The 15,563-nt window shown below is 36.9% G+C and overlaps 1 protein-coding gene across 1 annotated transcript in view; it reads left to right on the forward strand.

Moving 5' to 3' along the window:
- The window catches only part of LOC107758332 (protein tweety homolog 3-like), a 49,490-nt gene that overhangs the window by 21,464 nt on the left and 12,463 nt on the right, over window positions 1-15,563 (forward strand). Inside the window, exons 3-5 of the mRNA XM_016576046.1 lie at window positions 11,529-11,640; window positions 11,798-12,018; window positions 13,390-13,485. Of these exons, the coding sequence (XP_016431532.1) occupies window positions 11,529-11,640; window positions 11,798-12,018; window positions 13,390-13,485 (429 nt within the window). The remainder of the gene's footprint in view (window positions 1-11,528; window positions 11,641-11,797; window positions 12,019-13,389; window positions 13,486-15,563) is intronic.

Below are 15,563 nucleotides of genomic sequence, written 5' to 3' on the forward strand. Positions count from 1 at the left end.
TAATTTCATTTAGGTGTTTTAACTAAAATATGCACTTCCCATTTCCTCCCCTTTCATAACCAGAAGTTTTTATTTTATTTTATTTTATTTTATTTTTTGTTTTGTTTTGTTTTAAATGATTTCATTTTGGTGCTTTTTTATTTTATTTTATTTTATTTTGTTTTATTTAATTTAATTTCATTTAGGTGTTTTAACTAAAATATGCACTTCCCATTTCCTTTTTATTTTATTTTATTTTATTTTATTTTATTTTATTTTATTTTATTTTATTTTATTTTATTTTATTTTATTTTATTTTATTTTATTTTATTTTATTTTATTTTATTTTATTTTATTTTATTTTATTTTATTTTATTTTATTTTATTTTATTTTATTTTATTTTATTTAGGCCTATGTCCAATCCCTCACTTTTTCTAGTTATATAAGGTTAAAATATTTTGCCTGTAATTTGTTTTTCTCATATCGCAATATAATATCGATATCGCCTGGACAGTGTAAAATATTGTGATATGAATTTTTAGCTCATAATCGCCCACCCCTACTCTGTAGTTCATTTGGAGCTCTCTCTGGGATTCGGTGTGGCTGTATTAACACCTCTGACACCTCTAGCTGTAGGTCTACGTGGGTTCTACCCAGGGCTCCAGACTCATTCTTTCCACTGGTCGCTCTTTTGCTACTAACTTTCTCAGCTGGTCGCACAAGCACATGATTTGGTCTCAATATTTTTTTTGGCGCTACAACATGGGATTAATCAATGCATGCTGATTAACTTTTATCATAGTTTATAGTTATATGGAAGCGAAAGTGGTTAACATTCAACCCGTTCTTTTTCATCAGTAGTATTATTTGGGATTTGAATTTTGTGAATGGGAGTTCCTCTTTTGTCATCTTACAAAACGTTTATTAACAAAAACGAATAAAATGAGGCATGGCACACACCACATGCTGTATTATATACCGACTAATAAATTACAGAACGTTTAGCAAGCAAACACTGAGGAATCAAATAAATAAATAAATAAAAGAGAGCCTACATAGCTTAATGTGAGGTAAACAGCAAAGATAACAAATTTTTCAAAAATGAAAACAAAGAAAAGTAAAACGGTGACAGTGCTTGCATGTATTTTCCCCCCACAAGAATACCAGCATGTTCACCTTCTCTGGTTTAAGAAGAGCTCTTTTACTTGACTTTCGCTTGAAAACCATCCATTGGTTCCTCAATATGAGCGTAATTTTTGCTGCGCACACCTTCGCGCTCGTGCTGACGTGGCGAGTATACTCTCTAAATGCTGGTGTGTTATGCTTTCAGTTTCTTTTTGCCGTTTGATGTTTCTCATATGCAACAGAAATTGCAGTGCTTATGAGTTGACCAACGCAGTGGTCTCGCCACTGCGACTGGCACATAAAATTTAGTCGCACAGGCAGAAAAAATGGTCGCAGTCTGGAGCCCTGGTTCTACCTGTAGCCCCAGAACTCCTCAGTGGCAAGGGCTAATGTAAGATTTATCCAAAAGAAAATGTCCACTGTATCAATATGAAAGTTCATCAGGCCAGAAACATGTTTTATGGCAGTACTGAAATGCTTAGCCAATACTGTTCTGTTTTAGTGTGTTACTTTGGCAGTAGTTTCAACCTTTTGCACTCATTGGCTGGCTTTATGCAGGAGAAGATATTTCGAGAAATGTTGGTAACCAAACAGTTTTGGTTACAATACAAGAAAGGAAGTTATACAGGTTTTGAATGACATGATTATGAATAATTGATTACCAAATTTTCATTTTTGCATGAACTAACCTTTTAAGCTAGTGTCAGCGCCCAGATTTTGTTGATAAATCCATCTGGTAAAGAAGTTAGTAAGTGGTAAAAAGGTTGTTACAATGAGTGCTTTTGATGAGGAACTAATCACTGGAATTGCCCGAGTTTGCCAGGTTAATCAGAGCAGCAGAGTTTGAGTAGGAAGTGAGCTAGATATCCATGAGCCACTCAGTTCATTGTTCAGGCAGCTGAACTTGAACCAGCTTGCTTAGCGGGATACTCTTCAGACCATTGCTCTGCCATGACAAAACCACAGATAAACCGTGGGGAGCACTGAAATTTTGGCAATCAAAAAAGTCAGAATTCAGATGCAACTGACGAATTCAATTTTTTCTCATGTCCTAGTTTTCCTAGGACACTATTAATAATTTAATGACACTATTTAATGTAACCCAAAGCAAATCTCAAAATCAATATCCATTTTTCAGTCTTTACATTATAATGTTGGTACATACAATTTACATTTTAATTCACTTGTAGCATTTAAAAGTTTTCAGTGCTTTGTTTTTCATTTATCCAGAATTCCTATGAATTCTAGTTGTTCAAATTTAAATTAACTTTCAAATCAAATGTCCTTTTTTTTCATAGTTTTTGGCATCGTCTTATCTTGATTTTGATGATTTGTAGTCAGTCTTTACATTATAATGTTGGTAAATACAATTTACATTTTAATTCACTTGTAGCATTTAAAAGTTTTCAGTGCTTTGTTTTTCATTTATTCAGAATTCCTATGAATTCTAGTTGTCCAAATTTAAATTAACTTTCAAATTCAAATGTCCTTTTTTTCATAGTTTTTGGCATCGTCTTATCTTGATTTTGATGATTTGTAGGTGACGTTTCATGATCATGTCTAGGTCATTTGGATCTCATAGTGAAATGGTGTGTAGCAACTGGTTAAAAAAATTGAATGTTTAATGCAAATTGAGAAAAATGCACATTTGAGTGATTTGACTCCTTGAGAATCCCCTCTAGGTCCCTCCATACACAAGTTTTAGATAGCTTGGATTAATCACAGGATGTCTATTGATTGGTTTGTGAAATTTGCTGAGTTGAAACATTGACTGTTTCATTGGCTATTCCTGGTGTGTTATAATGTCGATGATGACAAGTGCTGAGCTGCAGAATAAAGTGGGCTTGTGCATGAGAAAGTCATTACTTCAGACTACAACCTTCTATCTGGTGCTGCTGCTATGCATGAAACCACAAAGAGTGTTTCTGCTGTCCTTCACTCTAGTTTTCCTTCATTGTCTTCAGAATCGACCGTAGTGCTGTTTTCTTTCAAGTGCATTATAATCCATTAAAATTCAAGAGGTCAAGATGTTTCTCTGAGTGAATACAAACCAATGGCAGGATTCATGAACAAACAGATTGAATAAGTAATGCTGGCTTTTGTTATGATGATGTTCGAAAGCAAAATGGATGCACAATGTGAATGAAAAGAATTTGGTGGGAAAGTTGAGGCTCGGCTATTGTCCTGTTTCAAATAAACCCTGTTGCTATGGCAGCGTCTTTCCCAGCAGTTCCTAACTTGTGGCTTCTGGCATTACAGCCATCATCAAGGACTCACAAAAAAAGACTGGGCTTGTGCATGAGAAAGTCATTACTTCAGACTACAACCTTCTGTTTGGTGCTGCTGCTGTAATGCATGAAACCACAAAGAGTGTTTCTGCTGTCCTTCACTCTAGTTTTCCTTCATTGTCTTCAGAATCGACCGTAGTGCTGTTTTCTTTCAAGTGCATTATAATCCATTAAAATTCAAGAGGTCAAGATGTTTCTCTGAGTGAATACAAACCAATGGCAGGATTCATGAACAAACAGATTGAATAAGTAATGCTGGCTTTTGTTATGATGATGTTCGAAAGCAAAATGGATGCACAATGTGAATGAAAAGAATTTGGTGGGAAAGTTGAGGCTCGGCTATTGTCCTGTTTCAAATAAACCCTGTTGCTATGGCAGCGTCTTTCCCAGCAATTCCTAACTTGTGGCTTCTGGCATTACAGCCATCATCAAGGACTCACAAAAAAAGACCACCACCCCCCACGTCTCATGACCACTCCTCATGTTTTGTCCATGTTAACGTGCGCTCACTCTTCAGGGAGTCCGCCTGTGATAGTGTCAGCATGAGAGAGGGCCTGCTGTGTAGTTTTGTGAATCTCTGTTCTTCTGTGTATGTTCTTAGCTGTCCTGTCAGGCAAGATGACAGGTGAGAACTTTATGGCCACTATGAGTTACATACCAAGCAGTAAATCCTGTCTTCAGTACGTGTACCTTTTTTTTTCTTTCTTTTTCCAGCTCAGAAGTTGTAAAGAGCTCAAAGACAAGGCAAAATACTCTAAGGAGTGTTGCTGTCTCTTCTTACCTTCTTTGAAGCCACCATGGAAGCAAAATGGACCCTAATAGTTACTTAATATGCATCCTAATATTACTTAGATTGATCAGTGCACATTTAAAAATATATATATAACATAACGTAACATATAACACAACATAACATAACATAACATATAACATAACATAATGCAAATCAATAAAAATAAGACCATAATGAGTTTTCAGAAAGTAAATTGTATCCATTTTAGGCCAACCTGGATTTTTTTTTTTTTTTTTTTTTTTTTTTTTTTTTTTTTTTTTTTTTTTTCTCATGACCACTCCTCATGTTTTGTCCATGTTAACGTGCGCTCACTCTTCAGGGAGTCCGCCTGTGATAGTGTCAGCATGAGAGAGGGCCTGCTGTGTAGTTTTGTGAATCTCTGTTCTTCTGTGTATGTTCTTAGCTGTCCTGTCAGGCAAGATGACAGGTGAGAACTTTATGGCCACTATGAGTTACATACCAAGCAGTAAATCCTGTCTTCAGTACGTGTACCTTTTTTTTTCTTTCTTTTTCCAGCTCAGAAGTTGTAAAGAGCTCAAAGACAAGGCAAAATACTCTAAGGAGTGTTGCTGTCTCTTCTTACCTTCTTTGAAGCCACCATGGAAGCAAAATGGACCCTAATAGTTACTTAATATGCATCCTAATATTACTTAGATTGATCAGTGCACATTTAAAAATATATATATAACATAACGTAACATATAACACAACATAACATAACATAACATATAACATAACATAATGCAAATCAATAAAAATAAGACCATAATGAGTTTTCAGAAAGTAAATTGTATCCATTTTAGGCCAACCTGGAATTTTTTTTTTTTTTTAATTTTTTTTTTTGATTGACTATCTTTTTGTTGTTTTGTATTGTGGGGGGAAAAGTGTGTAGATTCATTCTGTGTGGACCAATTAATTAATCCATTAAGAGTTAGTCTCGCACATCCTCTCTCTCTCTCTCTCTCTCTCTCTGTTGTTCTCTGTCAGTCTCACACCCCGTTCACTCTTTTGCTATATAAGTCACTTCTTCACTAAAACTTTCTCTCTGTCTCTTTCTTTCTGCTGTGAGTTTGTATGTTGAGCAAGCATCTTCCCTTCTGTGAAAGTTTATTAATGCACATCTGGTCCTGTGTGGAAGTGGAAATATGGAGAACACTTTTTCAGTTCTGTTCACGTGCTCACTACTGATCTCTCCCCCTGGCCAGGAAGATAAGCCCATTTTCAACACAAACACCATTAATAATCATCACACCTGCGAGAAACATGACTCAGGATTTCTCATAATGTGATATCAATGTTCTCATAATGCGTGCCTGCAGCCAGTAATGCTTTAGGCTGGCTTCATTCTCACTTTTAAGTGTACACTTTAAGTATGTGAAGAAATAGTACTTTTTAAAGTGATAATTATAATGAATGGTTGTGATGGTCAACTTGTTGTTCAGATGATGACGAGTTAATCTGGATTTTTTTTTTTAGCAGTGGTGTTTCGATTTGCATGCTCACTGCATGATGTGCTTTGGCTGTTAAATAGTTTGCACAGTAAAACATCTCAAAAGTTGCTTCTTTTAATTCATCACCCACTTCTAAAGCCATACACATTCAAATAGACATCTTTGGTCATTACGTTGTGCCTGAAACTGTTTTTGGAGAGTCCCACAGCAATGTTTGCTTTTTAAAGAAGACGTGTCTTTAAAGCAGCGAACATCAAACATTGTCTTATTTCACATCAGCACGCCTGCATGGTAACTGCACCAGTAGAATTCCACTGAAAACTCTGCAGATTTCCACGTTATTCTTTTGAACGTCATTCATACGAATCTCCTCACCCATCTCTTGTGTGTGAGTTTCAAGCAAAATTGACCATATTTGAGTTTATTCTGCAAAACTCTGCAGATATCCCACCCCAATCAGCACAGAAAATGTGAAAAAGTGCTGATTCTGCATGGACTACTCCTCTTTTATGCATGAGGAGGAACGGAGCTCATACTGTTCAGTGGACAGTCTTGCTGTAGAATCTGTGGATCTAGCCAGCCTTTTGAAACTAACTGTTTAGTAAGAAGCCTTTGCAATATGTACCATCTGCAGTCTGGACCTGAAGGTTTAACGTATGCTATTGGATTTAGTATTAGATATATCCACTAATTCTGCTTCTATTGAAATGGAAATCTAGAGTTTTTAATTTTTGTTCCTTCTTGGAAGCAAATTGTATGGCGAAACCTCTTGGGAATTGCTGATGAAGGCACTTATTTTGAGAGCTTTACAAGAAATCTCAGTGGACACATTTGAAGGGAACACATGAGTGCTCAAATAGAAACCAGAAAGTACAAGAATGTTTTATAAAATGTGGTTGAGACATGCAATCCCCTGTCCTGAATCAATGATTCATGACGACGCAGAGGAGTGATCGTAAACAGCAGAATCTAAGTCATGTAACTGTAGATTCCTTCACTGTCCAATCAGTCGTGTAGGTTATGCCTACTCTAAATGTTTCCTGTTTATTGTGAGTAACATTTAGGGTTTGTGTTGTTATTTGCTCCTTCATAGGTGTGTTTGTTTATTGTCTATTTTGTGTTCTGTTGCACCACATGGATTATTTAGTCCAGATGAAATCCCTTCAAATGCACGCTGTTCAATCAGAATTTATATAGTTGGAAGCTTACAAGTCAAGTCCACTACTTTGAATGTAGTTGGTGTGAAACAGCCTGGAGGACTCATTCCAGATGCACAAGCACCTAAGTTTCACGCTTGGACTTCCGATGTCTGCAGCTTCAGACATATTTTAGCTGTAGTGCTACATAACTAAAAATTATGGAAATCCAGTGCAAGACTTTGAAACCTTTACAGAATTTATGCTAATCGGCTCATGACTTGACATTGAAGCCACTTCAAAGGCTCTGATAGCATCACAGCAGCTAGTGTGCATTTGATTTGGGCTTTTGAAGGGCTTGAGACAGGAGTATATAAGCTTGTGTCCATCCAACATTTTTACAACAGAAATATGATGGATCTGTCCAGTTGCACATCATTGTATAATATACAAATTATTTAATTATAGCAGATTCCCAGATTCGATTCTGATTCACACGCTCTTGATTTCAGTTTTGATTCAGTTCAGTTCATTTAGGTATATTTCAGTTATAATGTCAATATTTCTTACATATGAAAGATATTCTGTCTCTGCTAATGTTAATGGACAGTGTAGGCGTAGGCGGTACATTTAATATTATCGCAATATTTTTGCTGACATATAACATTGGGGAATGTGAATATTGTGATATCAATAATCTGTAAACTATAAGATAAAAAAAAAATAAGAGTTTCATTACCTTTTTTTTTTTTGTCTCACTACAATGATAGCTCATAGGCGCTGTTTTTTAAACACTTCTGCGCATATGTGTAATCACTCCGAAAGTGTCAAAGGTTTCTATTTATGTTTTTTCAGTGCTAACGTATTGTAACCATCACAGACATCCATTAAAAGATTCACTGCTAGCTACAGACTGTAAAATCTTTAGAATGAGAACCATATTTAAATGTGGGATTGGATCCGAAAATGACAACTATAGCAATTGAGGGTCCAAAATTCTGTGCGTTAGGTCTTGCAAACTAATAGACCTGCCGCTTGTTCTATGTAATGTGCAATATGTTTCTTTGTTTTTCAAAGAACTCATTTTGTTGTTGTAATAAATTATAAATATTGCATAAATTATGAATATTGCACTTTTTGTATAACTCTCTCTATGTATGTATTGTATATATTTATATGTATGTGTGTGTGTAATTTTTTTTTCAAAATTGGTAACTATAGCTGTTGTATACAGATCATGTATACAACACCAAAGGCCGCTCACTCTTTGGGCACAGTGACCGAACCAGTCTCGTCTTAACTGTGTGACACTCCACTTAACCAAATCCCCACTGATTCAGGATGCTGTGCTTTAGGGGGAAGGGCGCACCAGGACGAGCATGAGTAATGAGATTGCTCAGTGTGATCTGTCCAGTCAGTGGAGTGTTATTCTCTAAGGAGCATTTAACCCCATTCACATTGATCAGCAATCACAGGTCATTACTTATTATATGTTATGCAACTAAAGTCTGCTTCTTAGCATTGGGGAGCCCTGGTATAGATTTTAATGAGTCATGTGGCTTATTTTTGTTACTTTTTTGTTTGAAGAATGTCTGTATAGACCCATGAGAGCTGTGGCCCAGAAAAGACACTGTCAGACAGACTGAGCTTTTTTTAATACAGGACAGCAGTGATATCGGACCACCAAAGGCCACAGCTGCGGGAGCATTGATTGATATGTCCTCTGGTCATATTTTTCCTTCGAGTCCACAATCACTTCCCTTCTCTCAGTATAACCATAATCTGAGATATATCTTGTATGGTTAAATGCGTGCTTTCACGTGGAGCATCATTTATTACACAGAGCCGTTGTTCACTGACAAGCTGCGCAAAACCACAATCATATTTTGCGCATGTTTTGCGCAGCTTGTCAGTGAACAACGGCTCTGTGTAGTAAATGCTGCTCCACGTGAAAGCACGCACGTGATGGAGATTTACCGCTGATTACAGAACCGGCTTTACTGACGAGATGCGCATTAAATATCGTGCAATATTTATCGTGCAGCCCTAGTTTTAGGTATCTGACCCTATGAACCTCACTGCTGCCTTTTTTATTTAGTGGCTGACAGGTTTGTTTGGCCTACCCATACCTTGTTTGATACTATTACAATTGGATACCATAGTATTCTTAGAAGTAACTTACAGTACCATTTAAGTACAGTGGTGCTGAATATGATTATGGTAAGGAAACCGTAACATGCTATACAGTGGCCCTAAAAAGTATACTTAAGCCATGTTTAAAAATGTATTGCTTTGCAAGTTCAAAATATCAAACCATGTGGCATTTATTTTAAAGAAAAATGGCAAAGTTACACTGTTAAGTAAAAACATTTAACAAAAGTATCCAAAATTACACATTCTGGTTGTCAAATATTACTGAAAATGTTCATACTTAATGTAATCAACTACATTTGTGGTTTCTCTGACAGGGTCTGTTCTTGACTTTATACATCCATTAAAATGACTTTACCCCAGTTTATTACATGTTGTTGCAAAAATGCCTCAGAAAAGTGAAGTTCTTTCTGAGGAAAGCTTAAGCAGGATTTGTTCACAGATGCCACTTGGTTTGATATCACATCTTATATTCAGTGATGAGATTCAGACAGAATCATGAGATTCAGGGCCACTGTTATACCAGCATTGTACCAGTACATTTTTTGAAGGTATTGTTTGCTATTCATCTCTGAGCAGCTATAACTAAGCATTTCTATCCTTGAACATTGCTTTTTTTTTTTTTGTCTGTCATGGAAATATTTTTGGAATTTATTTATCTTTATTCTATTTAAAAAAAAAAAAAAACTCATTACAGAATGCCACCTTGAACATATAGTCCTGAAATATTAATTTACTTCTACCTCCTTGGGGAATATGAAACTCTGCTTCTTACATACAAATAATTTCTTAGTGACGCAATTGCATAGTTCTGTAATAGTGTAAACACAAGTAGCATTATAATTTGTTTTAATGCAAACAATATGAGAAAAGAAATGGCCCTCATCACTCTCTAGCCATTCATGTTGTGCTGTGAGAGATTATACTGTGTGTTTTTGTGTATTTAGTTAACTTTGCTTATGCAGATTATCCACCAGATTTACAGTGTAGCAGGAATGCTGGGAACTTTCTAATGGGTCACATGACCGTGGCCTCAGGGGGGACGGCGAGGTGACATCTGCTTCCTGATCTGCACATTCGTGCTGCAACACGCCCCGTCCGAACAGCACAGCGCATGGAGAATAAAACCAACACACCTCGTCGGTTTAACACAACTGACTGCTTGTTTACAAAATATAGAGTTTAGTTTGAGAGACTGTCACTCGCTTCAACTCAAGTGACTTCCTGTGAAGTGCTTCAGAGACAATGGGTCCTTCACAATTCACGCATTGTGAAATCTTAATACTTAGACTTTGGCCTGTTCACGATGCAAATGATAAAACTGGCAAGCGCATGGAATGCGTCTTAAATGTACTCTGGCTGAGAGCTGCGGGGCCTGTCCTGTGGTGAATAGCTCTTTGTTTAGCTGCAGAACCCCCTTAAGCGGGGTGGCCGCTGATTGTAGCTGCCATTGAATGCTTTACAATGGAGTTGGGTGACATACTTGAGCGAGAGAGGGAGGGGAATGGGAATGAGTGGGATTGAAAGCCCCATTGGCAGGTTGTGCTGTTCTGCCACCTGGTGGTGAGGCAACAAGTTCAAGTTGGATGTGTTGGTGGTCATCTACATCTCTGTTGCAGGTGGTCCGCTGCTGGGAGTACATTGCTGTGAACGGCCTCAGTGGGTTTGTGGGGCAGCCGTGTGTTTGTGACCTGATTCTCTGGTTGGTCAAAGCTGTTAGAGCAATCGATTTTTTTCATCTGTCTTCTCCCAGCGCTGTTGTAGTAGCCGAACAGTCTGAGTCAATGTTATGTTGAGTTTCATAGAGTGCTATCGATCATTTGACCAATATGTTTCTCTTTGTGGTTCTCACACTTGCACAGACACTTTGACTAAATGGACTAAAGCCTCTTTGTGACCACAGAATAGCATTTTGTTAGTTGCTAACTGTACAAAGACGTAAGTGAAGAGTCATTTAGATTGTTAACATTTAGGGCTCTTATTACATTGACAGTCCCCATGGAGCAAAGGGCTATTTGTCTTATTCATAGATTGGCCTTTATTAGGCTTGAACCAGCAACCTTCTGGTTATGAGCTATATGTAATGCAATAAGCTTAGGTCTGTCACGATTATGAAATTTGTCTGATGATTAATTGTCTAAGAAATAATTGTGATTATGACGATTAATCGTCTGTTTTAGGGCATTGTCATACATTTTGTGTGTGCTTTGTTCATTAAATAAATGTCAAAAAGGATTGTGTATATGCGGTTATTACAGTAAAAAAAAACACAAAATGAATTGTTTATTTTTAATATTTAATTTTTCAAATCTTTACATGTACCCCTGAAACATTCCTAAGTACCTCTGTTTTGGAATGACTGCTGTAAATCAGTGCTCTGAAGGATCTGTGAGCCTTCACTATTTTTAATAAGTCGTTTATGTGTGTTCAGTTGTGTTATCAGGACAATGGAATCTGAATTAGAGGCATGTATGCGCTTTCTTCCGGCTGTGTGCAGGGATTTTGGGACATTACTGACCTATTCCTCAGGGTTACCGCAGCTCTGCTGAAGGCCTCCATTCCCTGTCCCCTCCTCCTCATGCCTCTCTCTGTGTCTCCTTACAGTGCCGGCATTGCTGTTGGTTTCTACGGCAATGGTGAGACCTGTGACGGTGTGAATCGGCTTACCTACTCCCTCCGCCATGCCAACCGTACCGTGTCAGGAGTGCACAGACTGGTGAGGCACTGATGCACACTGGGTTATGTTCACATGGTGCTCCATCTCTCCAAAACACACCAGAGCTTGACAATCTCACTGACATACTTGGATGTTTTACTGTGTGATCTGTAGCTCATGAGATAAGAGCTTACAAAGCAAATGTGTGTGTTTGTAGGTGACAGAAAGTACATCAGCTCAGAGCCAGACTGTGGACGAGAACCTTCGGCTGCTAAAGGAACAGTATGCAAAGCACACAGACTACCTGTCCATCATACAGAAACTCCAGGATCAGCGGAACGAGCTGGTTCGTCAGATGGCTGACATTCCCTTTTGGAGCAATCTCAGCATCTCCCTGGAGGATCTGGCAACCCAGATTGAACTGTATGACTGGTACAGGTACGTACTTTCTTTCACAGGAATGGCAATATCACTAAAAGAAATATGTAAGAATATCAAACATTCTACTTCAGTACAAAATCAATTCTAAAATTTAAAAGAAAATAAGATTCCAGCACCCAAGTTCAAGTATTTATTTATTTTATTTTTTTGTAATAAAGGAAATTTTTTTTTTTTCTTTGGTTTTAATATTGGTTTCGAGAATCGTAAAACAGGCTCTTGTAGGTATTGGTCAGGGTTTCCCTAACTCAAGTTTATGAAAGTGTTGGTGGTTTGTATGTTGATGAAAAACTAATTACGTAATGTATTTATTTAAAAAAATAGGGAACTGTGAACATGTAAATGTGTAAATATGAAATTAAAATCTAAGGGTTACTTCAAGTAAACATATCTAGTAATAGGGGTTTGGCTGACAGAAATGTATTAATTCCTTATACTGGTAAATTTTAGTGTTGCGACAACCCTAGAAATGTTTCTGACACACATTATGAAGTGTACTTCAGTTTGTTTGAAGGTGTGAAACCTTTCTAACATCCAAAAAGTGTCAGGAGAAAAAAAACGCTCAAAGGATTTCTCTGTATCGCATAAGATGTGAACAGTGCACTCTTAGAGAGAATAGAAATTAGTATTCTGTTCACTCGCTGCCTCTTTCCACCTCTCGTCAGCCATTTACATTTCTCACTGAAAGAAATTGCTTTGGGGTCTGTTTGTTTGCCTTAAAAAGCCAAACAAGTTTAATTTCAGGCTTCCAAAACAAGATACACCCATAAAACTAAATAATTTTGGCTTTGATTTAAAAAAAAAAAATTCTGAAAATGTAAATGGTGCTTGCTCATACAAAAGTTGCCATCTTTATGCTAACAACAACAACCCCTAAAATCGTGCTGGCAAGTTTTGAATGGATACGTTTCAGAAAAAAAGCTACTTCATCAAGGCATTTACATTTAAACAGATGTTACTATGAACTTATATTTCAAACTTACAAACATTACCGTCTATAACTTTTTTTTTTTTTTTTAAGAAGTATCTTATGCTTACCAAGGCTGCACTTAAAACCGTCATATTGTGAAATACTATTACAATATTATTATTATTATAATTTTTTGTAACATTATGAATTATCAATTTAATTAATCCTTGGTTACTGAAAATATCAATTTCTTAAAAGAAAAACAGCTAACTGTCCCCTTTTTCATATATTTAGATTTCATTATTTAGATATACAACTGATCTGTTAAGCATCTTATACTATTTGTTAACGTTTCTTATAGTGTTACTATATTTGAGTTTGCGATACGTTGTTATACAGTGTTTGTTACATTGACTGTGGATTTTGCTGTGTTTGTGATGTTAATGTGTTGTTGTCTTTAGGTGGCTGGGCTACCTGGGTCTGCTGCTGTTTGATGTGCTCATTTGCCTGCTGGTGCTCTTCGGCCTCATCCGCAACTCCAAAGGAACTCTGATTGGGTAAGACTTGTCATATGGATGTGTCTATGGGTCATGTGTGGTACATCAGGGAAAACAGAGCTTGGAGAAACTATCAAATGACCAGCGATATTTGATCTGCTCTTGTCAGTGACCCACAAAAGTCAGAGAGCCATGCACTCAATGCCACTCCGTGAGGCTGTGATGAATGATTTCTGACTCTCAGTCAAAGCAGTTACACCAGATTGATTTATGAAGTGTTATATATGCTCTTCTGTTTTAGCTCCAACAGAGAAATCATAATGTCTCTTTCTCTCTGATTCACCCCCTCTGGGAAGTTTTAAAGCTGAGATGGCACAGAAAAACAGAAGAACTACAGCGTGACAAGCTCTCCAGAGTGCCTGAACAACATAGCTCATAAAAACAGACACATTAGCACTCTTCCAAAACTGCTCTATCCACCTTATTTTTCCCAGAGCGGCCGCGTCCATTTGTAAATTTAATATGTCTGGCTTCCGGTCGTATCTGATTCCAGCTGTTTTTAGCTGGACAAAACAGCTTGTTTTGCTGCTTGATATTGCAAACTGGTGTGTCTTACCATATTATTTTACTGTATTATCTTTATTGTGAAAACACTGGTTTGTTGTGCAAACAGTTTTACCGTTTACTGCACTTTATTATTCTTCTCGGTATTTCCCTACAGCGGCTAATGAACTGGAAGTCTCGCACATTCACAGAAAACAGCTTACTTCCTCATGCTGCCACTCAACCTGAAGTGCTACAAAAGAGCACAGAATAGTACATAAGTACACAGATTGGGATACACCTCCTATTGGTGAAGAGACTCACCAGTGGAAGGTATATCCCAATCTGTGTACTTATGAACTATTCTGTGCTCTTTTGCAGTGTTGTTGTGTTCACTCTGAAAATGCATACACACAACTAGAGTTTGATGTTGCAAAGATAATGTAACACTGCCCACCCACCTTTTCAGCAGCCTTGGTTCCGGAAGTATTTTTCTTATTCATTTTTCCCATGAGGATTTTTAAAAAGTCTTTCTTAAAGCATTATAAGCCACGAACCAAACCAACTAGCTGCGAGGTCAATCACAACATTACAAATGTTGTCTTTTTGTCTGGAAGACCCAGCTCTGTGTATGTTTTGCAAGACCCCCCTTTCCATTAAATATATTTTATTAGGCTGTCCTGCTTTTAATGCTAGACAACCTTAGTAAGATTTTACTAGAAACGCCACTCTGAAAATGCATACACACAACTAGATTTTGATGTTGCAAAGATAATGTAACACTGCCCACCCACCTTTTCAGCAGCCTTGGTTCCGGAAGTATTTTTCTTATTAATTTTTCCCATGAGGATTTTTAAAAAGTCTTTCTTAAAGCATTATAAGCCACGAACCAAACCAACTAGCTGCGAGGTCAATCACAACATTACAAATGTTGTCTTTTTGTCTGGAAGACCCAGCTCTGTGTATGTTTTGCAAGACCCCCCTTTCCATTAAATATATTTTATTAGGCTGTCCTGCTTTTAATGCTAGACAACCTTAGTAAGATTTTACTAGAAACGCTTTTAGAATTTTTATCATATGTAAATGTAAAACATCTTGCATAATCTTAACTGCTGTATTTTTCTTTTTGTTTGGTTTTTATTTGTATTGTATTTATGCAAATCCTGTATTTTCTGTAACTTAGGTTTTGCAATGAAAAGAGCCTCAGATGCTGACATGGCATTCAAATCCAATACTCTGCCACTGTCGTTTTGTCTGATTTTCAAATACTTTTCTGCTTCAAATCAAAGTGACAAGACTGTGTACTTAACGTTAATGAGGGAAAGAACTACAATCCCAGAAAGCACTGCGAATGACATAATTCATTTAAAAACAATGGAGATGCAAATGCAGATGCACTACAGAGCTGTTTAGGTGTTTGCTTGTGACAGTTCTCTGATTGGCAGAGGTTTAATTTTTCACCAGGAATTCCACTCTTGAACATAAAAAGATATTTTAAAAAATGTCAAAATTATGCTGATGGCTTTAACTAAAGCATATACCATTGATTAACAATATCGTAGCTCTCATTAGGTCTGTCTTTAAAGGTCTAAAAG

This window comes from Sinocyclocheilus rhinocerous, unplaced genomic scaffold, assembly GCF_001515625.1.
Source record: "Sinocyclocheilus rhinocerous isolate Xijiao unplaced genomic scaffold, SAMN03320098_v1.1 scaffold2639, whole genome shotgun sequence".
NCBI lineage: Eukaryota > Metazoa > Chordata > Actinopteri > Cypriniformes > Cyprinidae > Sinocyclocheilus > Sinocyclocheilus rhinocerous.